Source organism: Pan troglodytes, chromosome 1 (genome assembly GCF_028858775.2).
Source record: "Pan troglodytes isolate AG18354 chromosome 1, NHGRI_mPanTro3-v2.0_pri, whole genome shotgun sequence".
NCBI classification, from domain to species: Eukaryota; Metazoa; Chordata; class Mammalia; order Primates; family Hominidae; genus Pan; species Pan troglodytes.
The window spans coordinates 65,040,332-65,065,101 of record NC_072398.2 but is presented as its reverse complement, the minus strand read 5'-3'; the positions used below and the strand labels follow the sequence as shown (position 1 = coordinate 65,065,101).

At 40.0% G+C, this 24,770-nt stretch overlaps 2 protein-coding genes across 10 annotated transcripts in view; one reads left to right on the top strand and one right to left on the bottom strand.

Annotated features, from left to right (window-relative positions):
• COLGALT2 (collagen beta(1-O)galactosyltransferase 2) overlaps positions 1–19,911 on the bottom strand; it is a 115,473-nt gene extending 95,562 nt beyond the window's left edge. The window contains exon 1 of one of the 4 annotated variants that reach the window (XM_063810626.1): positions 19,759–19,911. Coding sequence is in view for 2 of the 4 variants with exons in the window: in XM_524994.8 (XP_524994.5) it covers positions 5,269–5,531 (263 nt within the window). In the remaining 2 variants the exon portion in view is untranslated. Of the gene's footprint in view, positions 1–5,268; positions 5,903–19,758 lie in introns of those variants that run through there. The other 3 variants (XM_524994.8, XM_009439480.5, XM_016933986.4) reach the window with 3 other exon arrangements.
• Positions 19,900–24,770, top strand: part of TSEN15 (tRNA splicing endonuclease subunit 15) — a 44,119-nt gene continuing 39,248 nt past the window's right edge. For 5 of the 6 annotated variants that reach the window (XM_009439499.4, XM_016934015.3, XM_003308634.5 and 2 more), the window contains exons 1-3: positions 19,920–20,054; positions 22,504–22,585; positions 22,878–23,013. In XM_009439499.4, coding sequence (XP_009437774.2) covers positions 19,920–20,054; positions 22,504–22,585; positions 22,878–23,013 — 353 coding nt within the window. Of the gene's footprint in view, positions 20,055–22,503; positions 22,586–22,877; positions 23,014–24,770 lie in introns of all 6 variants that reach the window. The other variant, XM_514052.8, reaches the window with a different exon arrangement.

Genomic DNA, 24,770 nt, shown 5'->3' with positions numbered 1-24,770 from the left:
CTCCATGAATGTATCCATCCTTCCTTCCTTCCTTCCTTCCTTAGTTCTTTATTTTTCCCTTCCCTTCCCTTTTCCTTTTTCTTTTCTTTTGAGACAGGGTCTCGCTGTGTTGCCCAGGAAGAAGCATAGTGGCTCAATCTCGGCTTGCTGCAACCTCCACCTCCTAGGTTCAAGCAATCCACCCACCTCAGTCTCCCAAGTAACTGGGACTATAGGTGCATGCCATCGTGCCTGGATGATTTTTACATTTTTTGTAGAGATGGAGTTTCACCATGTTGCCCAGGCTGGTCTTGAACTCCTTGGCTTAAGAAATCTGCCCACCTCGGCCCCCCAAAGTGCTAGGATTACAGGCATGAGCCACTGCATCCAGATAAATGTTAGTTTCCTATACTAATATTTTTTGTTGTTGTTGGAAAGAAGAAACTAAACAAATTTCCATTTGAAGATTTTTTAAAATCTTGATTTTGAAAGGTAAAGGTAAAGGAGATAGGAGAAAAAGGAAAAGATTCAAAAGAAATAGCAACTATCACTGTTAGTAGCATTTATGTAAAAGACACTGTGCATACCTTATATCATTTACTTGTAACAATAACTCTTTGAGACAGGTGTTACTATTAGTTATTTGAAGATAAGGCAGCTATGTCTTAGAGGTTTACTGATGTGCCCACAATCACACAGAAGATTTATGCTCTAGTCTATCTGACCCTAAGCTTGTATATTTCTTCCTCCAACTCTGGTTGATGCCCTCCACGCTAAACTACCAGATTGGGAAAATGAGGAAAGGAGGAAAAAGGTGAGGAAAACAGACTAACAGACAGAAGGGGCCTAAGGCATCATCTGCTTTTTCAGCCATAAACCAAAACTTCTATCTGTAGGGATAACATACAACATTTAATATCAAGAGTGTAATGATAAAATATGACATCATTCTTACCACTGGTGCTAAAAATGTCACTGATACTAGTTTGGAACAGTTTATAAACACAAAGTATATTAGTATTTCTAGTTAAACAATTATGAAAATGCTACTGATTGGACATTAAAATGTGGAGATAAATTCAAGATAATCCCCAAACAATGCAGAAATAAAGTAGTATGCAAAATGTTAGGACCATCCCCCAGCTCATCACTGTTTATGTTTATGTCAACAGAAGCTCCTCTCTTTATTTAAAAATCCATAAAGTGGTTCCCAATTTAGTATGTTACTTTTCAAAACTCTGCCAAAGAAAATGCCCAAATCTTTCTGTAATTACATAGCAGTTACTGCCTTGTGCCTGCACAGACTCTGTGAATCCCAACTGTCTTCCCACAAGCAACAGCAGGCTCTCCAAAAGAAAAACTTAATGTTTCATTTGGGGCAAATGTTTTTCCCTGCGCCATGCTTCAGTTTTCACTGTCATGGTACTTGGCCCCACTCTCCCTAATCATAGGTTTAAAGAGGATGAGGTCAGCCTTCCCTCTGTTGCTAAGGCTACTTGCTCATGGTTACACTGAATTAAGGAGAACCCACTGAAGTACACTGCCACTTGTCACAATGCCTCACAGTTCCCTTCATCTCAGCATATTCCCAATTCCCTAAAACTTAGTGCAGGTTTTAGGACACATGAAATAGATATCTTCCTTAGGTCCTTATCACAGGATTGTGATATTTGAAGGAAAACAATTAGTTTGGTGGATTTTGAGATCAGACAGGTAAATGTAAAAATCTTTCCTTTTTGCTTATACAAAGTATCTCTAAAATATAAATTTTCCTTTGTTCAGACTAATCTGAATAAACTTGATGCTGACTAACTGCAGACATTCTTCAACAACAGTATCTTCCAGGTCAATTTGATGATACTCATTTCATCTGTATGTGCAGTGCAGATCTGGTCCAGAACTTAAAGTGAGAAAAATTATCACATAACAGGGGAGTCTGAATGTGATCAATAAGCCAGGTCTCTCACTGACCCATCTGGGACAGAAATCAGACGCTCCTCTAGCCCGTGAGTGGATGAATGAGAAGAGTGAGTCTGCACAGAGTGAGTTATTGTGGTCAGATTCAGAGGAAGCTGAATTCTGTGTGGCTCTGTATTCACTGTGGTTCTATTTTACAAAGTTCTGGGTAGCTCACAGCCATTTTTGACATCAGCATGTGCTGGCTTTGCAGAATGGATACTAATCAGTTTGGCATCTTGGAATGTTGCATAGAGCTTGGGAATGAGAAACTAGAGGCAAGCAATCGGCAGAAGCACCTCAAATCTGTAACATCCTAAACTGAGGTACCACCTCCCATCAGAGTGTTATATCTCATAAGCTTCCCAGCCAAATATTCCCCTAGGGCCAGACCAGAAGTCAGCATTTCCAAAGAGATTCTATGGAACAATACAATCTGTTTGGAGACTTGCAGTCATTAGACCTGCCACCCACTTGAACTCCCTGAGAGAAAACTCTGGTTGATGCCCTATTATCTTTTTTTTTTTTTTTGCTTGTTTTTTGCCTTGCTGATCCCTTTTTCTAGAGCCATCCTTCTTTCCCAGGTTTTAGTTGATTTTTACTCTTCCTTCAAAACTGAGTTCAAACTAAGTGTCCACTCATCAAGAAGACATCCATATCCATACAACTGCCCCAATCTGATTTATAAATCATTTGGTTCTTCCCCAAACCCTTTAAAAGCCATTCAGATCACCTTACACTGCCCGGTAAAATGAATCATATTTATCTGTAAAAAAACACACATATCTAAGTACACTTTTTTTCAGCCCTGATCTGGCTGGTTCTTATTTTAAAAAATGCATTAGAAGAATATGCTTGTACAGCCTCTCTGTACCTCAGTTCTCTCACCTGTAAAGTGGTATAATAACAGTGCATATCTGATAGGGTCATTTTGAAGCTTAAACCAGAAAATGAATGTGAAGTTCTTAGAAGAACCACGAGCTCTTATTATTATGTGTGGAATTTATAAATAAATGTAATTTTGAGTAAGTCAATCACTTTAAACACATTTCTTCTTCTGGGAAATAGAGATAATTTTATTTCTTCACAGAATGGTAGTAAGAATCAAATGAGTTAACAGTGCATGAAAGTTATTTCCAAAGGTTCTTTACAGCTCCTTTGTGAGGTGAAAAGAACTATTTAGAAACTGGGATTTGTATTATTGTTACCTAAAGAATTACACAATGTTTTAAAGACAGAACCAAGATTTTTCAAAGAAGAGTCTTCAATGACTGACGCAAGCATGGCCTTGCACTTCTTGCTTAACCTGCCAATGCTGGACATAAAAGACAACAGATTTCAAAGGTCTATGCAGAACTGGAATTCTCTCATCTAAGTAAGACACCAGTGTCCATACCATCTGGAACTTACAGGGAACTTAGGATGTACATTGATGCTGGTTGATCCTAATTATATTGCAAAATCTATGGAATTCAAGAGCCATAAAGAATTTTTGAAATCATTTATTCCAACTACCTCGTTTTATTGATGAGGCAACTGATGCCTATGGATCCCAAGCAACCAGCCCTAAATCACATATCAAACTAGTAATAAACAACTCAAGTCTCCTAATTTGTAGATTATAGGCTTATGTAAATTTTGTTTATATCATGTTTCCTGCCTTTTTAGGGTGGCCTTGGGTTCAAATTCCAGTTTCACCATTTATTAATTCTGTAACTTTAAGTGACTTACTGAACTGATGCAAGTCTGTCTCTTTCTTTGCAAAATAAACATCATAGCATCCTCTTAAAAGTTTACTGTATGATAAAAAGAGGTAATGTCTCTAAATCAGGTAGCAAAGCATGTGCCTGACACCTGCTTCACCACTCACCAACTTCTTATGGTAAATACTGTAACGTTTTAAAAAACTAAATCGTGCATAAAGATCAAAACCATATTTTAAAATATCTCTTAAAAAAACACAACAACTAAGGTAACTGATATGTGTGAATTTCTTTTGGTACCGAAGTGGTTAAAAAAAAAAATCCTTCCTTCTGGTTTAAAGCCTGGCTGTCCCAGTGCTCTCTTTCCACATAATATGCCCTTCTCCGCCAGGCGGTCACGTATGGCAGGGTGTATAGTAAAGCAGTGTACAGCACAGAGCTGTACTATATCACATGTTTGCTTTCGCACCTTTGCACCTCTCCCACCAGGTACTCTGAGGCTGCCAATTCTAGCTGCTGCTTTTACTCCTCTTCCTCTCTTTGCCCAACCGCTGCTTTAAGGATGTGTCTCGCCTGAGAACAGCTCCCTTTATCAACACAAGACAGAAATTGCTCCAGAGTGACCTGGGCTCTGTCTTCCTCAGGGGGCCAGAGTCTTCTTGTCCGAGTACCTACCTGACAGCACATCTCCCCTGGCCAGCATCCACCTCCTTGTCCTCCACAACCCACTCAGCGGCTAACCTGGCCACCAACTAACTTCTCGCCCTCGGATCCTCGCGTTTATAAAAGGTGCGAGACGACCAAGTTCTACAAGGTGGGGCGGGCAGGCACCCGCACTGATCCCCTGGCCCTCCCCGCAGCAGACACAGAGACCAGGTCCAAGCTTCTTTCCTCCGGGGACAAAACTTGGCTGTTTATCTTTCCCAGGGCGTCTTCGTCTCTCCCCGGGACGTGGAACCCCGATGCACCGGCAGGGACAGCCCGGAGCGCTCGCAGGAGACCAGGCCCACGGTGGTGCCATGGTTGGGCACACTCCGCGGGCTCCGCCCAATCTCCACCCCTAGGTCCAGGTCCCCCTAGGAGAGCTAGGAGCACATTTCCAGCCTGGAGCAGGAGCCCGGCACCGGAAAGTCAGAGCAGCGCACTCCGGCGCCCCAGCCACTGCGGAACCCCTGGCCAACCGCAGTTACGTTCCATCTGTCGTATCTACATGGGAATACGGCGACAGGCACCCTATCCCCTCACGTCAGGGCTAGCAGTATGAGGTGGGGAAAGAGGAAACCTCGAGAGTTAAAAGGGAGGGAACTGAAAGTCCCCTTGAGGGGTGTCCCCCATGCCCCTTGTGGGACAAAGCCCCAATTCGCAGGCTACCCTCCAGAGCTCCAGCGGTCTGGTTCTCCCCATCAGCACCCTCTGCGCACACTGACCCGCGCGTCCCTCCGCAGCCTGACCGCCCGATCCGCCAGCCACCGGCGCGGGCAGCGAGGGGGTGTGTGCGCCAGATTTTCCGCGTGCCCCCCCGCCCCTCCAGCGGCTCCCTCGCCCTGCAGCTGCTGCTCCGGGCGCTGTCCGCGCTGGGCAGGCCGCCCCCGCGTCCCGCCGCGGCGGCCCGGGGCCCGTGCGCGCTCACCAGATGGCCATCCTGCTCTTGGGGTAGTCCAGCCGCTCCAGGCAGCCGAGGAAGTGCGGCAGCGTGTGCGCCGCGTTGCGGGCGAGGACCGCCACGAGCACCGTGGGGCTCTGCAGGGGCGACTCCGGGAAAACCACCGGCTCCTCTCCGTCGTCCTCCGAGTCCCGCTCGGCGACGAAGCGCGCTCGGCAGCCTTCGCGGAGCAGGGCTGAGGAGAGGAGCAGTAGCGACCAGGCGAGGGTGGCGGCAGGGCGCGCAGCCATGTTCCCGGCCGAGGCGGGCGGCGGGGAGGTCCTGGCGCGAGCGCCCGGCTGGGCTGCCTGAGGGCGGCGGCGGCTGCCGGGGAGCAAGGGGCTGCGAGGGGCGGCCGGGGGATGCGGCTTGCCGCGGCCGGCCGGCTCACACACTGGCCTCGGCGGCTGCGGTTCCCAGGACCCTCCCGCCGCCGCTGCACCGCCCAGGCCCCAGTGCGGGTGCGCAGCGTACCTGCAGCCGCTGGCGCTCCCCTGCGCCTCGGGCTCGCAGACAGTAGTGGCCGAGGGGCTGTGTGCCCTGAGTCCTGCGGAAAGTTCCTCTAGTCCAGGTTCCGCTCGTACAGCTGAGGTCTGTGGCCTTCCCTAGAGCCGCGAGGTGTGGCCCTGTCTGCCAATGAGCCTGTGAGTGTGTGTGTGTGTGTGTGTGTGTGTGTGTGTGTGTACATAACGGTACAACCCCAAGAAAATTTATTCTGCTTTTGCAAACCGCAGACTGAAGCCCTTCACAGTGATGCAATGTATCCAGTTTTCATAATGCACCTATTGACTGAGTAGTGTTCTAAAATGAAAAGTCTCCCCAACTATTCACGATTATGACAAACACTTGTTTAACCACCGCAAAGGCAGCATGTCGTATTTTCTTATATACTCAACTTCTGAAATTCATTCTTGACTGAGTAGACACCCAATAACACAAAGTTTGAAGACTTGGGGAAATTTGGAGCCAGATCAGACCCCCCAAAATAAAAGAAAGCCCTTGGGAGACACTGTCCTGAAGCCTCACTCTACTGTGAACCCAGTAAGCCTCCTCACAGGAGGGCTGTGAAAGAATAAATTCACTTAGCTGGTTTTCTTTTTCCGTAATAAGCCAATATGATAGAGTAACAAAGAGGGAAAATTCGCGCATGTTGGAGAGCAGAGAAGAGATAAGGAAGAAAAGAAGGGGTGAAGGAAGAACACAATTAGCACATAAAATGAAACTGCTGGCATACACTGCTAAAGGAGATTTACTTTTTTTTTTTTTTTTTTTTTTTTTTTGAGACAGGGCCTCACTCTGTTGCCGGGGCTGGAGTGCAGAGGCACGATCACAATTCACTGCAGCCTCGACCTCCTGGGCTCAAGCAATCCTCCCACCTCAGCCTCCCGAGTAGCTGGGACCACAGGTGTCCATCACCACGCCTAGCTAATTTTTTTTTTGTAGAGACAGGTTTTCACCATTTTGCCCAGGCTGGTCTGGAACTCCTGGGCTCAAGTGATCTGCCCACCTCGGCCTCCCAAAGTGTTGCGATTACAGGCATCAGTCACCATGCTCGGCTGGATATTTAGTTTTGAAGATATATTGTGTAGCCTTTGATAGATAAGTATGGAGGGTGTTTTGGTGCCAGTGCACATTCATGATCTCCAATCCCAACTCACCCTCAGGTCTGTCCCATAGTCTTTTTATTAGTTGTTATCAATCCTTCTCAGCAACTATTAGAAGTCTTCCCTACTGTCTTTTGAGGTATATCACCTCCTTCATCCAACTCCCTCAACACCACTGTCTCCAACTAGCATCCCTACCAAGACCTTTCTTACTTGCAGGTGCCTCCTCACGACAGGGTCTTTGATCACAGACTAGAAAGGGAGAGGTCTCCCTTTCTAGCCCATGATTTTTCTCTATCATTCCACTCTCTACTGAATCTTCAACTGATCTCTATCAACTCCTTTCTCTCAAGCTAAATACTTGGTCAGTCTTCTCTTATCCGATAAAAAAAAAAAAAAGAAAGAAAAGCTTTAAAAAAAAATCCTGTGTCTTCTTCTAGTCATCCCTTTGCTTGACCAAGCTCCTTGGAAGAGAGATCTATACTTGTATTCTCCACTTCTTCATCTCCCATCTTTCCCACCACAGTGCAGTAAGGCGTCAGCCCTCCCCACTGTTCTGCAAAACCAACAGATGGCCTCAGCATTGGCAGATTCAGTAAACTCTTCCGTTCTCACCTTCCTGGACTTCGATTACATAATCTCCCATCCTAGATCTCCTCTGATACTACTTGTCTCTGAGCCAAGCCCCTTCACTGTGTGCCTCCCTGTAGTGTGCTAGTCTTCCCACTCCATATGGTCTCCTGGGGTTATATCCTCAAAATCTATGTCTTCTGCTCTAATCTCTTCTCTAATCTTCATATTTTTTTTATCGAATGGCCTACAGACATTTCCTTCCCCTCCATCCATTTTCAGGAATTGTTCCCACTTTCAAGGGGCTCACAGTCTTGTAGGGAAGACTGAGAGTTAAACATCTGTTAGAAGTACTGTAACAGATGTACCAGCTACAGTGAAGGGATAGAGGAAGATGTGGTCATTTCCACAAGGGAAGTAGTGATGGGACTGTTAGAAAGGTCCAGACAATCTCCATGTTGTTCTGTCTTTCTTGTTTCCCTTTCTTGAACTATGTCCCACTCATCTTTCAATACTAAAATCCGCACTCCTTAGCCAAACTTGGTTTGATAGTTATCATTTGTTCACTTTACTGCAAACAGAGGGAGTTTAAAGCTAGGCAACCACATTTCTGTCTTATTTTCCTTCTGTTACTGATATGGTCTGCCTGTGTCCTCACCCAAATCTCACATCGAATTATAGCTCCCATAATCCCCACGTGTCGTGGGACGTAATTGAATCATGGGGGCAGGTTTTTCCCATGCTAGTCTCGTGATAGTGAATAAGCCTCACAAGATCTGATGGTTTTATAAAGGGCAGTTCCCCTGCACATGCTCCCTTGCCTGCCGCCATGTAAGGTGTGTCTTTGCTCCTCCTTTGCCTTCTTCCACGATTGTGAGGCCTCCCCAGCTATGTGGAACTGTGAGTCCACTAAACTTCTTTTTCTTTATAAATTACCCAATCTCAGCTATGTCTTTATTCACAGCGTGAGGACAGACTAATACAGTTACCTAAAGTCAACAGCTTATCTGAGTCTATTTTTTCAAAGAAAGGTGAAGCATCTAAACCTGTATGGTCTCTAATGACATTATAATGAAATCGGCTCCATGGAGTTCTCTTAAAATAACTACAACCTGCTCTGCTCTGTAGATGAAATCAAGGGTTTCCCAGCCACATAACCTACAAAACACCTATTTAAAACTTTTAATTGAGTGCTCATTTAGTGACTGAGAATATTAAGGTAATAACTGGGTATGCAACAGTAGAAGATCATTGTAAATATGGTTGGGAGGCAGTGGAGGGGAAGCCTGGGAAAAATTAAGTCCCCATCTTACTAACAGATTTGTTTCATAAGTTCTTCAGAAATCAGTAATGTGAATTTGGATGTTTTCCCCCCGCATAGGATTGATGTTATAAGACAGTTAATTTGAAAAAAAAAACTAATTTAAAAATAAAAGCCAATTATATTTTAAAATATTCATTGCTTATAATGCTCTTTCCATGGAAAATCGGCTAATGGAAAGTCAGGGTTGTACACACATATCTCTTTGTCTCCACTGCCAGTAGACTGTTCCAATTGATTCTACATAAAGTTAGAAGTAAGCACTTTCTCTCATATCCCCTCCCCATACTGTTCCAGCACAGGGGACTTCCATCTGGGACAACAAAACCTCTTGGACTGTCACCCTTAGTGCAATGTGGTGGGGGCAGGGCCTATGAGGTGGCCAGAGGACTTCTTGCAGGAAAGCTTCTCAAGATGTCTGTGGCTCCAGCAGCCCAGAAGAGGAGGAAATAAATGCCTCTGGGGCAGCTGTGATAGGCTTGAAAGAGCAACTGACACTTGGAGCTGAATTTTCATTTCACTTGTGTCACTTATTCTCTTTGTGACCTTGGAAACTTGACCTCTTTGAACATCAATTCCTTCCTAGGTAAAAAAGTTTTAAATGCTTGCCTCATTTTTTCATTCAACAAACATTTATGAAATTGCTAAATGCCAATCATTTGAGTGTCGAATATTTGAATGCTTCTCCCTTGGAAAAACAGGGAGAAAGTGGCCAGCCCCTCGTAAGTCCTGCTGGGCCATAGTTGGCAGAAAGAGTCTCTTGGCTGAATTATCCAGGCTTCTTTCTTCCGTACTGAAATATCTTTCTTTCACTACCTGGTTTGTTTTACTCGCTTTTCTGGTCCATCCTAAAATCCTACAATGTAAAATGTACTTGAATTGACAATTCTGCCAATTTCAACATGAAAATCCTTGAGAGAGGAGCATTAGATGATATCTTTTTAATTCAATCAGATTTTTAAATCTTATTACCTAAACTGAAATGGACTATAAGAAGCTTTGATAAAGGGAACTGAATGGGATCCTAATTTGAAGCATGGGTCTCTTTGGTGACAAAGCAAGTTTTATGGATTTCTGATACGTAGGCCCGAGGACTCTGGGTCCTAGGAAGGGAATTAATATTAAGGGAGAAAAAGAGCAGTGACTGAGGTGGGAAAGGCTAAAATTAAAGTACGTCAGTGTCAAAGTTTTGTATATGCTCTGGCTGCATCCAAGAGCTATATAATAGTCACTACGGAGGAATGTTTTCCAATTCAAAACAAGTTTATACAAATGTAAACTACACTTCTACGTCTCATTTAAGAATAGATGCATCCCTTAAATTATATTAACTCATTCCTTCAAACACTTGCTCAATGCCTACTCTGTGCCAAGATATAGTTGCTGGAAATGCATGAATAAATAAGATGTGTCATATAAATGCACAAATGCTATAAGTCATTTTATGTCTTATGATGGAAAAAGGAGCATAAGTAAGGAAGTGGGGAAGTGGAGATAGCTAGGAAATGTTTAATTAAAGAGATGTCTTTGAATTGAGCATTGAAAAATAAGTAGCATGCATGGACAGGAAGAATTAATATTTTTTAAATGGCCATACTACCCAAAGCAACTTATAGATTCAATGCTATTCCTAAACTACCATTGAGATTCTTCACAGAACTAGAAAAAACTATTTTAAAATTCATATGGAACAAAAAAGAGGCTAAATAGTCAAGGCAATCCTAAGCAAAAAGAAAAAAGCTGAAGGCATCACGCTACCCAACTTCAAACTATACTACAGGGCTAGAGTAACCAAAACAGCATGATCCTAGTACAAAAACAGACACATAGACCAATGGAACAGAACAGAGAACCCATAAATAAGATTGCACACCTACAACTACCTGATCTTTGACAAACCTGACAATAACAAGCAATGGGGAAAGGATTCTCTATTCAATAAATGGTGCTGGTATAATCGGCTAGCCATACGCAGAAGCTTGAAACTGGACCCTTTCCTTACACCAGATACAAAAATTAACTCAAGATGGCTTATAAATGTAAATGTAAAACCCAAAACTCTAAAAACCCTAGAATACAACCTTGGCAATATCATTCAGGACATGAGCACTGGCAACGATTTCATGAAGAAGATGTGAAAAACAATTGCAACAAAAACAAAAATTGACAAATTGGATCTAATTAACTGAGCTCCTGCATAGCAAAAGAAACTATCAATAGAGTACTCAGACAACTTACAGAATGGGAGAAAAATTTTGCAAACTATGCATCTGACAAGGGTCTAATATCCAGTATCTAAAAGGAGCTTAAGCAAATTTACAAGAGGGAAAAACCAAACAACTCCATTAAAAAGTGGGCAAAGGACACGAACAGATACTTTTCAAAAGAAGGTATAGATGTGGACAACAATCATATGAAGGAAAGCTCAACATCATTGATTATTGTAGAAGTTCAAGTAAAAACCACAGCCAAGAAGAGGAGGAAATAAATGCCTCTGGGGCAGCTGTGATAGGCTGAGAATTACAGGATAACCACAATGAGATACCATCTCACACCATCGGAATGGCTACTAAAAAGTCAAGAAATAACATGCTGGCAAGGTTGTGGAGAAAAAAAAAAAAACGCTTATACACTGTTGGTGGGAGTGTAAATTAGTTGAACCATTGTAGAAGACAGTGTGGCAATTCCTCAAAGTCCTAAAGACCATTCGATCAGGTAATCCCATTACTGGTTATATACCCAAAGGAATATAAATCATTCTATCATAAAGACACATGCATGTGTATGTTCATTGCAGCACTACTCACAATAATGAAGACATGGAATCAACCTAAATGCCCATCAATGATAGACTGGGTAAAGAAAATGTGGTGCATACACATCATAGAATACTATGCAGCCATAAAAAAGAATGAGATAATGTCTTTTACAGGGACACGGATGGAGCTGGATGCCATTATCCTTAGCAAACCGATGCAGGAACAGAAAACCAAATACCACATGTTCTCACTTATAAGTGGGAGCTAAATGATGAGAACACATGGACACATAGAGGGGAACAACACAAACTGGGGCGTATTGGAGCATGGAAGGTGGGAGGAGGGAGAGGATCAGGAAAAATAAGTAATGGGTACTAGGTTAAATACCTGGGTAATTAAATACTCTGTATCAAAAACCCCCATGAAACAAGTTTACCTATGTAACAAATCTGCACATGTACTGCTGAACTTAAAAGTTGAAAAAAATATAATTTGATTCAAAATATAAGAAAAGAAAAGCATGGACTAAGAAAAGGAAGACAGAAGGGGAAAGAGATGGGAATTCCAGGTAGATGGAACTGCAGGAGCAAGGAATGAAACAGTATGACACACCTGAGAGATACAATGAACAGGGCATGGCTGGGAGATAGGATGGGAAGTAGTAACAGAGAAAGCTAGAAAATTATACGGTTTTATACAATTTTATATATAATCATTTCTTTAAAATGGGCAAAGGACTTTGAATAAACATTTCTCCAAAGAAGATATACAAATGGCCATAAGCACATGAAAAGTTTCTCAACATCACTAATCATTAGGAAATGCAATTCAAAACTATAAGATTTATCACTTCACACTCATTAGGATGGCTACTAGAAAAACACAGAAAATAACAAATGTTGGCAAGGGTGTAGAAAAATTGGAACATTGTGCACTGTTGGTGGGAATGTAAAATGGTACAGCTGCTGTGGAAAACAGTATGACAGTTCAAGAAATTAAAAATATAATTACCATATAATCTAACACTTCTACTTGTAGCTATATACCCAAACAAATTGAAAGCAAAGTCTCAAAGAGATATTTGTGCACCCATGTTCACAGTGGCATTATTCACAATAGCTAAAATATGGAAGCAAACCAGGTGCCTATTGATTAGTGAATGGAAAAGCAAAATGTGGTATATACATACAGTGGAATAGTATTCAGTCTCAAGAAGGGAGGAAATTCTGACATATCCTACAACATGTTAACTTTGAGGGCATTATGCTAAGTGAAATAAGCCAATTTTTAAAGGCAAATATTGTATGATTCAACTTATATAAGGTACTTAGTCAAAATTACAGAGACAAAATAGAATGGTGGTTGCCAAGGGGATAGGGGTAGGGGAAATGGGGAGTTATTGTTTAATGGGTATATGTTTCAGTTTTAAAGATAAAAGAGTCATGGAGATGGATATGAGTAATAGTTGCACAACATTATGAATGTATTTAATACCACTTAAAATAGTAAATTTTTTGTTATATGTATTTTACAATAAGAAAATAAGAAAAAATCAATCCATGTGATTTATTAACAAACTTGAAAAACCATATGATCATCTCAAGAAATGCAGAGAAAGCATTTATGAATCCAACATGAATTCCTCATAAAAATTCTCAGTATATAGGAATAGAAGGGAAGTTCCTCAACGTAATAAACAGCATCTACAAAAAGCCCCCAGCTAACATCATCCTTAATGGTGAAAGACTGAGTGTTCCTCCTGTGATCAGAAACAAGATAAGAATGTCAGATCTCATTACATCTGTTTAATGTTGTACTGGATGTTTTAGATGGGGAGGAGAAAAAGGAAGGAAAGAAGGAAGAAAGGACAGAGAGAGGGAGAAGGAGAGAGGAATAGAAGAAAGCAGGGAGGGACATTTAAGCAAGGTAAATAAGCCATAAGATATATTTTAACATGAATGTGGAGTGTTGGATTAGCCCTTCTAGGCCAAAGGCTCTAAAATTCAATGATTTATTAAAGTCTATTTTACTATAGAAATTTTAAAAATGTTGAAAATGGGGGAAAAAAAGAAAAAAAATCACTCATCATCCACTACTCCACCACAACCATTAACATTTTGGGGTAATTTTAATATGGCATTTTTAATTTGCACATTTTCAATGTGGGTTTGTACTCAGTCCTCTTCAGTGAGACTCAATATCCATGTTGATAGCAGATGTTGACTAAATATCTAGAGATAGATATGGGATATTTTTTGGACCATGGATTGCTTTTGATGTCTTTTCATATTTACAAAGCCAGGCATTATTTAAGGTTGCATATATGCATCTGTTTATTTATAGAAATTGCCTAACTTACTATCACTTTGTACTCTAGATATTAGAAAAATTTTAATAAAAATATTTAATAAACATGAAATATATTATAAACTAACAGATATAATCCATAAACTAATATATTAATTTAAATACTACTAATAAAATGAATATCCATATACCCAGCAACCACCTTGAGAAACAGAACATGACCATTAACTCTGAAGCCCTGAGTCCCTTCTTGTCACAATGCTTTGTTCCATTCCCCAGAGATAAGTACTAGACTGAATTTTGTGTTAATCAGTCTCTTCATTTTGTTTAGAACTTTACCTCCTGTGATGGTTAATTTTACGGGTCAACTTCACTAGGCTAGGGTGCCCAGTTGCTTGGTCAAACCAGTCTAGATATTGCTGTGAGATATTTTTCAAATGTGATTAATATTTAAATCAGTAGACTTTGAGTAAAGCAGATTACGCTTCATAATGTGGGTTGCCATCCCATCTGTTGAAGGCCTTAAAAGAATGGGATTCTCCATGAAAAAAGGAATTCTGACTCTGGATTGCCCTTGGACTCAAGACTGCAACATAAGCTCTTTCCTGGGTCTCCAACTTGCCAGCCTGCCTTCCACAGATTTCAGGTTTTCAAGCCCCCACAATCACATGAGCCAATTCCTTAAAATCAATCTCATTCTCTCTTTTTGGTTCTGTTCTCTGGAGAACTCTGGTACATCTCCTAAATGTGTGTTAGTCTTGCCTGCATTTGAATTTTTCTTCAAATACCATACAATTCACCTATTTAAAGTATACAATGCAAAGGTTTTTAGTATATTCATAGTTATGCAACACGATCACAATCAATTTTAGTACATTTTTATCACCACAAAAAGAAACCTATACTCATTAGTGATCAATCCTCATGTCTCCCAGCTCATGCTACTCTCTCACTAATCTACTTTCTGTCTCTATAGATTTACCTATTTTAGACATTACACATAAATGGAATTCTACAATATGTGATCCCTTGTGATTGGCTTCTTTCACTTACTATGTTTTCAAGGTCCATTGATGTTGTAGCGTGAGTACTTTATTCCTTTTTAATGCTGAATAATATTCCACTGTATGAACATACTACTTTTTATATTCATCAGCTGAGGGACATTTGAGTTGTTTCCACTTCTGGGCTATTATTAATACAGCTGCTATATTTGAATTTTATACAAATCAAATATCTTATATACGCTTCTATAACTAACATTTTGACTATACATTAGGTTTTTAGTTTTTATGAGATTCATTCAAGTTGTTGATTGAAACTCTATGTGTGTTTTAAATAATTACTTTTTGAAAACTGTACTCAACCCACTAACCACTAACATAACTAAAATAACTAGTGTATTTCACAACCACTAACAGGTCCTGGCACTTCATTTAAAAATATTGCTCTAGAATATATACCTGGGATTAGAATTGTTGGATCATAGGATTTGTGCATCTTCCCTTTGGTCTACTTTTCTGCCAACACTTGGCTTTTGTTGCTAATCTGATAGGTGTATTATGGTATCTTCTTGCCTCAGTTTACATTTTCTCACTCAATCAATGTTGCTGAACATCAAGTTATGTTTGCTGGCCTTTTATGTCTTTTTTTCTGTTTACTTTCTTTTTCTTAACCTAAGGAGTGTTTTGTTTTGTTTCCTAATTGATTTTTAGGAGTTCTGTATATATTCTGGGTATCTTTTCTTTCAATTGTGTGTTACAGATGTCATTTTCCTTCCACTCTCTTAGTGTTGGAAATTCTTAACTGAGACAGTTAAATTTACCAAATTTTTTCCATATTGTCAGGCCTCTGAGCCCAAGCTAAGCCATCATATTCCCCGTGACCTGCACATATATATCCAGATGGCCTGAAATAACTAAAGAATCACAAAAGAAGTGAAGATGGCCTCTTCCTGCCTTAACTGATGACATTACCTTGTGAAATTCCTTCTCCTGGCTCATCCTGGCTCAAAAGCTCCCCCACTGAGCACCTTGTGACCCCCCGGACCCCTGCCCGCCAGAGAACAACCCCCTTAGACTGTAATTTTCCTTTACCTACCCAAATCCTATAAAACGGCTCCACCCCTATTTCCCTTCGCTGACTCTCTTTTCAGACTCAGCCCACCTGCACCCAGGTGGAATAAACAGCCTTGTTGCTCACACAAAGCCTGTTTGGTGGTCTCTTCACAGGGACATGAGTGAAGCATATGGTTTGTGCTTTTTGTGTCTTAAGAAATCACTCTTAAACTTGGGGTCATAAAATATTCTTTTATATTTTATCCTAGAGATTTAAAAGTGTTTGCCTATACCGTGTAGCCAATCACCCCTTCTCTCCTTCCCTTCTTGCATCTGCCCACATGTGTATGGGTCTGTTGCCTGGCTCCCTATTTTGCTTCATTGGTTTTACCTATCCATGTGCCAATATCACATACTTGTAATCAGAGATCTTTGTAAGAATTTAAATTTTGTTTAAAACCTTATCTTTATAAGATATTTATATTTCAGAACTTTAACTTCGTAAGTTCTCTTCCTTTTGTTCACAAAAAGGGTCTTGGTTATTTTTGGCCCTTTATGCCCACATTTCAGAATCAGTTTATCAGGTATTAAGAAAATACTTTTTGGGATTTTAATTGGAATTGCTAGAATCTGTAAATAACTTTGGAGGAAATTGCCATCTTTACAATATTGAATCATTCTCTTTCTTGAATCTTTCTCTGTTCTTGAAACACAGAGAATAGGAAATTGTGTGTTTTGTGTACAAAAAAGGAACAAGATATATGTGAACCTCCTTACAACCAATGAATGAAAAGCTGATCCAGAATGCTAGGCTACATTTTTCAGCTTGGAATCACTGTCTCATACAATACTGTGTAAAAGCTTTTCTTCTTCTTCTTCTTTTTTTTAAATTTTCTTTCCACACTAGAGATTCACATCACAATTTAGTGTTCGCATTTCCTCTTGAGACTCTTACTGAATTAATATGTCTCTGGCTAGACATTACAGATTTTTGTAGGAATAAAATGATCTGGCTCAGGATATCATTGGGAAATGAGTTCAGCAAGTGCCAGATTACAATGAATTTGATTAAATCCAATATACTCAGGGGGGATTTCATTCGTTGTTTCTTATCTAGCTTTTTTTTCTCACTACTTTGGTTCTCTAATAGAGTGAACTATTGAAGCATTTACAAAATGAGAAATCCTCCAGGATACCAGACACTGAAACTCTCCTCTGTTCTCTAGTGGATTTCACTCTAGATTGTCACAATAGGTATTTTGATTCTGTACTTTAAATACTGGGTTGTCTAAGTGTTCCCAAATCCTTTGTGTTCATTCTTAGCCATTCACAATCACCAAGACCTATTTAAAAATTTACATTAACAGGGAAGCTAACAGACACTCCCTTTTCATTCTTCAACTCTTTTGAAAAGCACATAATATTCATTCTTGAATGTATCATGCTTTTTCTAAGCAACAGTATTTAATCTATTTGCCAAAGGATGGCATTTATCTGTTGCTTTTTTGGTTTATGGTTCTTTCCATACCCCCAATTATTTTTTCTTGAACATAAGCTGAAATTCTTCCCCTGCAGATGTTTGAGGCTGGTTCATATAGTCCCTAATCCCATTGGATATCCTTACTGATTTATAAAAGTTTCCCTCTACTCAGATTAGCATCAAAATACTCTTAATGCTTTTAAAAATGCCATCATATGAACTGATTTGGATCTTTAGGAGTCAGAGAGATTTATTCACTTCCAATCACTTGAATTCGTGTCAGTGTTTCATGCTTCAATGACCCAATTAATTTCAGTGCCATTTTCTTCTTTCGGGCTTAGCAGCTGCTTTGTGGTGGCAAAGGTTCATTCAAATGTAATGTATTTGAGGGCAACATATGAATCTTCATGTGTGGCTTTACATTTCATTCAATAATAGATGCCCTTCTTTTCCCTGTGTATGATGTGTTATTTCTTTTGATGCATTCAAGCTTTTCTCTTTATTTTTTTGACTTTCAATAGTTTTATTACAATGTAGACTTCTTTGTGTTTATTTTAGTTGCTGTGTATTTAGCATTTTGTACTAGTAAATGTGTTTTTCATCAAATTTGGGGAAATTCTGGCCACCACTCTTTCTTCAAAAATTTTTTCTGTCCCTTTTTTTTTCTACTTCTGTTGTTTACATGCATGTTGGATTGTCTGACATGTAGCAAATCTCTGTGGGTCTACTCACTTTTTAAAGATAATTTTTCTCTTTGTTGTCTACTTTTAATAATTTCTATTGCTCTATCTTCAAGTTCCCTACTTTTTCTTTTGTAATTTTTTTTTGGCTGTTAAATTCACCCAGTGAATTTTTTATTTCTAAAATTATAATTTTCAATTTTCAGAATTTCCATTTGGTTTTAAAAATCTTTTTTTCTTTTTCTTTGCTGAGATTTTCTATTTGTCTCCTGAGATTTTCATTCATTGAAAACATGTTTTACTTCATTGAGGATAGTTATAATAGTCACTTTAAAATCCTTATCTGTCAGTTTCAATATCTGATTCATCTCAGGGTTGATCTCTAGAGTATGCGATCCATTTCCTTGAATTTCATATGTCAGATAGTTTTGGATAGTATTCTGGACTTTGTGAGTGTTAAGTGGAGAGTCTGGATTCTATTATTCTTCTCTGATGAGTGTTATTTCCTTTGTATTAGTAGGTAATTTTCCCGGCTAGATTTTAACTGAAAACTCTCTCCCTTTTGGAGACAGCTCTGGTCTCAGTTCAGATCTTTTGTTTTTAACTGAGCTGCTGTGATTCTGTTTTGGGTGGTTCAGGATCTCTCAGAGATGTGGGTTGACAGTTTGGGGATCCACTCTCTGACTCCTTCCTTGGGATTTCTTAATCTCTTCAGAATTCAAAATTTTCTGTCTTCACTTTTCTGCTTCCCCAGATAAGAATAACTGATAAGTTTTATACATGTATCCCTGGTACTGCTGAGCCTGACTTCTGGACTGCACTTTGCCCCAAGCTAAATGCCAAAGAGAGGAGAATTTTCTTGTGGAGTTCTTGATCTTCAAGCAAGCTTGCCCTTCCTACCAGTCTGTTCACATTCCAGTATATTCAGCTTTTTGTATTGTGTCCAAGTGTAGTTCCTGATCTTCAAGCAGGCTTGCCCTTCCTACCAGTCCACTGTTCACATTCCAGTATATTCAGCTTTTTGCATTGTGTCCAAATTGTTTTCTGCTGGGGGATGGTCCACTAGGGTCTTAGTCTATCATGGTTGAAAACAGAAGTTATGTCCTGCCTGGGACTTTGGATTTTGAGTCACCCTTGTCCTGGTCAATGCGATAGCCTCCTAACCAGTCTCTGTTTGTGTCCTTGCTCCCTCCAGTCTATCCTCAACATATCAGTCAGAGTGATCCTATGAAAACGTCCAGGAGCCTCCAATAGCTTCCCATTTCACTCACAGTAAATTAAAAAATACTTAAAATGTGCTACTCTGCCTGTCTGAAACTCCTCATCCTTGGCTTCCAGATCACATGCTTATGCTAGTTTGTATCCTACCTTTCTGAACACTCGTTCAGCAACTCGTGTTTCCTCTAATCCTGAAACGTGGGTCCACCCTGAAAGTATGGTTCTACTTTAAAGTTCTATGTCAGGGCACTGAGTAAGGCCTTTCCCGTCCCCAGCAATCAGAAACCAGGACCCCACTGCTGAAGGCAAAGAGGACGTATGTATCCCCCAACTTTCTCAGAGAGTTACCGGCAGCACTGACTTAAAGAGGATTAAGAGCTTCAGGGCGCAGGCTACTCTTTAATATTTTTCACGTTAGAATTTGCTCAGATTTGAATAAACGCAGAGCGAAACTACAGAGCGTTCGCGCAGGTTCTAGCTACCTTGGTCAGAAGGAGGGGCTGATGCAACTTTCCTCCCAGTTTCTGAGCCCTCTCGCACTGCAGCTGCGAGCCTCGGGGAAGCGGAACCCACAGGCGCGCGCGCCGCTGCTTCTGGCCGGGAGCGGGTCGTGGTGCACCACGGGAGCGCCGCACCGGCCGGCATGGAGGAGCGCGGCGATTCCGAGCCGACCCCGGGCTGCAGCGGCCTGGGTCCGGGCGGTGTTCGCGGCTTTGGCGACGGCGGTGGAGCGCCTTCGTGGGCCCCTGAGGACGCCTGGATGGGCACTCACCCTAAGGTCAGGAGGCGCGAGAGAAGCAGGGCGCCGTCCAGGCCCCTAACCCAGGCAGAACTCCCAGGCAGCTCTCTTTCTTTCTTCCTCAGTGGGAGAGCTGAGGACGCGCGCCACCCTCACCGAGGGGGACCGGTGTGCACAACTGCCAGCCTCAGGCAGCATCGGTTTTGTTTGTTTAAACAAGTTGCACTATCTCAATCCCCCAGCCAAAGCCATTCTGGAACTGAGAGCCAGACAGTAACTCCGCCCCTCTCAGGCCGGAGATCCCTAATAAGCGCTCCACTAGTTTTGCTGTCTAGGTAAATCCCCTTTGGGGGATAAATTTATTTAATCCTCACGGTAACCATGCAAGACAATTTGTGGGCGATGGATAAGATCTAGGGGTCCATAGTGATAAAGATTTAAGCACAGTCACGTTTACACTTAGCCTTGGGCCCAGAATGCATCTTTATTTTGAAAAGATGCAGATTCCTAATATTTCAGATTCTTCGAAAGTTTGAATAGGTTCTTGCTCAAAGCAGAGCTACTCACATTTTGCGTGTATTTTTCAGGCGAGATCAAGATAGTCCTCTGCTTACTTCTGCTTGAGACATTACTGCCTTGTACAAGTACGGTTCCAAGCAGTGAATAGACAGTGAATGGAGATGTGGGTTTTGTAAGAATCTCAAAAACTAGTCTCTACGGTACTTTAACAGAATTGCACTCTTCTGCTAGAGAGCAATAATTCATAATCATCTAAAAACAGCCAAGAAAAAATTTGAAGGTATAAGTTTGAAGAGTTAACCTTTTTCAGCTTCTCTTGCTTAATTTTATCTTCCTACTCTGTCCCCTTCATCCTCCCAAAAGGTGAGAAAAAGAAACAATAGCATGGAAATATTATTTAGTGCCCTTTTAGGGAAACAATAGCATGGAGAGGCAGCATATTGGTTAGGCGCATGAACTCAAAATCAGACTCAGTTTAAATCCTGATTCTGTCACTTATCAACCTTGTGATTTGGGACAAGTTGCTTGATCTTATTATGCCTTAGTTTCCTCACCTGAAAAATGGGGATATTAATAGTCCATACTTACTTATACGGTTGTTACAGGATTAAATTAATGAATATTTGTAAGCCATTCAACATACAGAAAGCACTATATAAGTACTTAATAAGTGAAACACCAGTAACAACTTTTTAAAACTTTATCTAGATTTGGTGGTGTTATTCAGTTTATATACTTGTAGATTGTTTTCTTTTTCAAGTTAATGGCTGTATACACCTTGACCATCAAATCTCCCCTTTTGATTTCTCTTCTTGAAGGATCAAATTAATTTTTAAAAGAAAAAGAACAAGTAATAAAATAATAGGGGGTATTTGTTTTTCCAATTTCACCTTTCTGTTAATTTAAAAATTATGTAGTTTCATCCAGTAAAATGGTACCAGATTTATTATCCCCAAACACACTTTTATTTTATTATTCTCCTGCTTAGAAATCCTCAGTGTTTCCATACTGATAAAATCACATGTTTAGCTTGACCACCAAAGCCTTGTGACCTGGCTCAAAATTATGTTTTGGGTGTTATTTTCAAAACATGTTTGAAGTCGACAACTAATTAACCCCTGTCCTCCTGAACCTGTACAGTTACAGTGAAGCTGATGGGAGAATGTGACTTTAGACCTGTCCCCATGCAGGTCTGCTAATAATTCAACTCAGCATTAGCCCTGCATATCCACCTAGTCGCTGGCATAGCTGGGCAGCCTCAGAATTCTCCTGCAGGTGTAGGCCCCTGAAAAGTATTCCCCTTATGCTGACCAGTAGTCTGAAAGAAGCAGCTTTCTCTAGTTCCTTGTCAATTCCTTTTAAAAAATCTACTCTTAAAGTGAGAAAGAGTGGGTAGAGAGGCCAGGACTGATACTCTAGCAGATTCTCTCCATATACAAATAAGAGGCTAGGGAAATACACAGTACCCACTAACATGTCCCAACACAAGTTTTATTAAAAAGGTTTCTCTATTGCTGGCAGATAGGTTTCTTTACAGGCCCTTGAATGTATGTGGCTTAATCCCACCTTTGTGTAATTACCTGCAGTATTACTCTACTTCTCCACTTACTTAAATCATAATGTTCTTCAGTGCTCAACTTGTATCCCATCCCACCTCTGCTATAAATCTTTCACCAGTCCCTCTGAGTAGAGCTCTTCTGACCTGCTGTGTCATGTTTTTTATTCCATTTACATGGTTTTTAATCACTTACAGTCATATATTGTTATTTGCCTAACAATTTTAAGTGTGCATGTATTTAACAATTGCAAGTTCTTTAGAGACAGAGATAAGATCTTATATTGCCTTTTAACTTCCACTATACCGAGAAGAATTTTATAGATTATATATGCTTGATGACCACTTGATGATTGGAAGAAAATATTAAATAATTTTTTCTTCTCAATTTGACAATTATATTTTAATTTTCAGTATCTAGAAATGATGGAATTAGATATAGGAGATGCCACCCAAGTTTATGTAGCGTTCTTGGTTTACCTGGACCTCATGGAAAGTAAGTTGTTTGTTTATATTGTTTTGTTATTGGGACTGTGGTAGAGATTTGGGGGGTTGGATTGGGATATAGCATTCTTAACATAATAAGCAATCTTTTATGCATTTGCTGTTAATTTTGCAATTTATTTATTTACATTGGGAATTATTGAGTAACAGAAGCTACTAGAAAAGCAAAGACAGGAGGTAGTGTTATGAGTGATATTTGCTCAGCTGAGTATTAGGTAGAAGTTTGGAGTTTTTATTTTTTGTATTTAATAAACATTATTGTCCATTCAATGATGCTCTTTCAGGCAAAAGCTGGCATGAAGTAAACTGTGTAGGATTACCAGAACTCCAGCTCATCTGCCTTGTTGGTACTGAGATAGAAGGGGAGGGGTTACAGACTGTGGTGCCTACCCCCATCACTGCTTCCTTCAGCCATAACAGGTGAGCAGGTGATTTTGGTCTAAGTTCCTTTCCTGAGTAAAGCAGTAGGAAACATTAAACATAGTGATGTAATATTTTTGAAGAAATTTAGGATACAGGGTTCATAGCTTTACTCTTGGCTATTTGAGGAATAAGTTAAATATGAGTGTTGTATTCGGCCATTCTTGCATTGCTATAAAGAAATACCTGAGACTGAGTAATTTCTTAAAAAAAAAGAAGAGGTTTAAGTGGCTCGTAGTTCTGAAGGCTTTACAGTAAGCATGGTGCTGGCATCTACTCGGCTTCTAGGGAGGCCTCAGGAAGCTTATAATCATGGAGGAAGTTCGTGAAGCAAGAGCAGGCACATCATATGGCAAAAGCAGGAGTGAGAGAGAGTGTTGAGGGGGAGGTTCCACACACTTTTAAATGACCAGATCTCACGAGAACTCATTGTCCTGAAGACAGCACTCAGCCATGAAGGATTTACCCCTATAACCCAAACATCTCCCACCAGGCCCCACCTCCAACATTGGGGATTACAGTTCAACATGGGATTTGGGCAAGAACAAATATACAAAGTATATCAAGCATTCAACAAGTATTTATTTAGCACTTACTCTATGGTCAGTACTTTTTCAGAGACAGTATGTATGGTAGAAATATTTATATTCTTGGTAAGGAAGCAAGACCATTACATATGAAATAACAGCTGTTATAAGATGTACCATGTAATACAAATTATACTTTATATAGCAGTTGGTGAAAAGCATGATTAACATGCAAGCTGAAATCAAATTTTCATGTAGCTTTTTTTAAAAGCTTTAAAAAAGAGACTTTTTTTAGGACCTTTTTTTAAAAAGCTTAGGTACACAGCATTGGATTAAACATGTCTTTGTTTCATGACATACTCTCATTATTAGTTCATGCTTGGTTTTTATTTATTTACTTAGTTATTTTTAATAATGTAATAAGTATCTCTGTACCCATCACCCAAAGCAAAACTAGATTCTTGATAATAACTAACATCTAATCTTATAAGTCCCTTCCTTAACGTGCTTTCACTGACCTGAGGTAACTGTCATTCTGAATTCCATGTACATTGGGAATTTTTAAATTTTAGATGTTTTTAACTTTAATTAAAAAATCTTATCTTTTAAGGCTGACCTTATACACTTAATATTATATTACTAAAATTCATCCATTCTTGTGCATTTTTTGAGCTGCCACATAACATTCCATTGTGTGATTATACCACCATTTTTACATCCACTCCCTCGATGATGGAGTGTTGCTAATGTTTAACTTTAGGAGATAATTTCAAACTATTTTCAAAGTGGTTGCCTCAATTTACTTTTCACCTGCAGTGTAAATAAGATCCTTTGGAGCTGTATTGTCTCTCACATTTAGTATTGTCAGACTTTTAAATTTTTGCCAATGGAATGGATTATTCTCATTTTGATCTTAATTTACATTTCCCTTATTACTCATAATACTGAATATTTCTTTATATATGTATTATTTATAAGAAATATCTGTTCGTATCTTTTGCCTGTTGGGTTGTTTTTAGTTTTCTCATTGACTTGTATGAATTCTTTATATATTCTTGACCTAATAGTTTTTTTATTGTGTTTTCCAGTTTTTAAGTCTGTCTTTCGCTGCCTTAAGATGTCTTTCAATGAGTAACAGTTCTTAATTTGAATATAATCATATTTATCCATCTTTTATAATCAACGTCTTTGTGTCTAGTTTAAGAAATATTTTCTATCTAACGGTCTAAA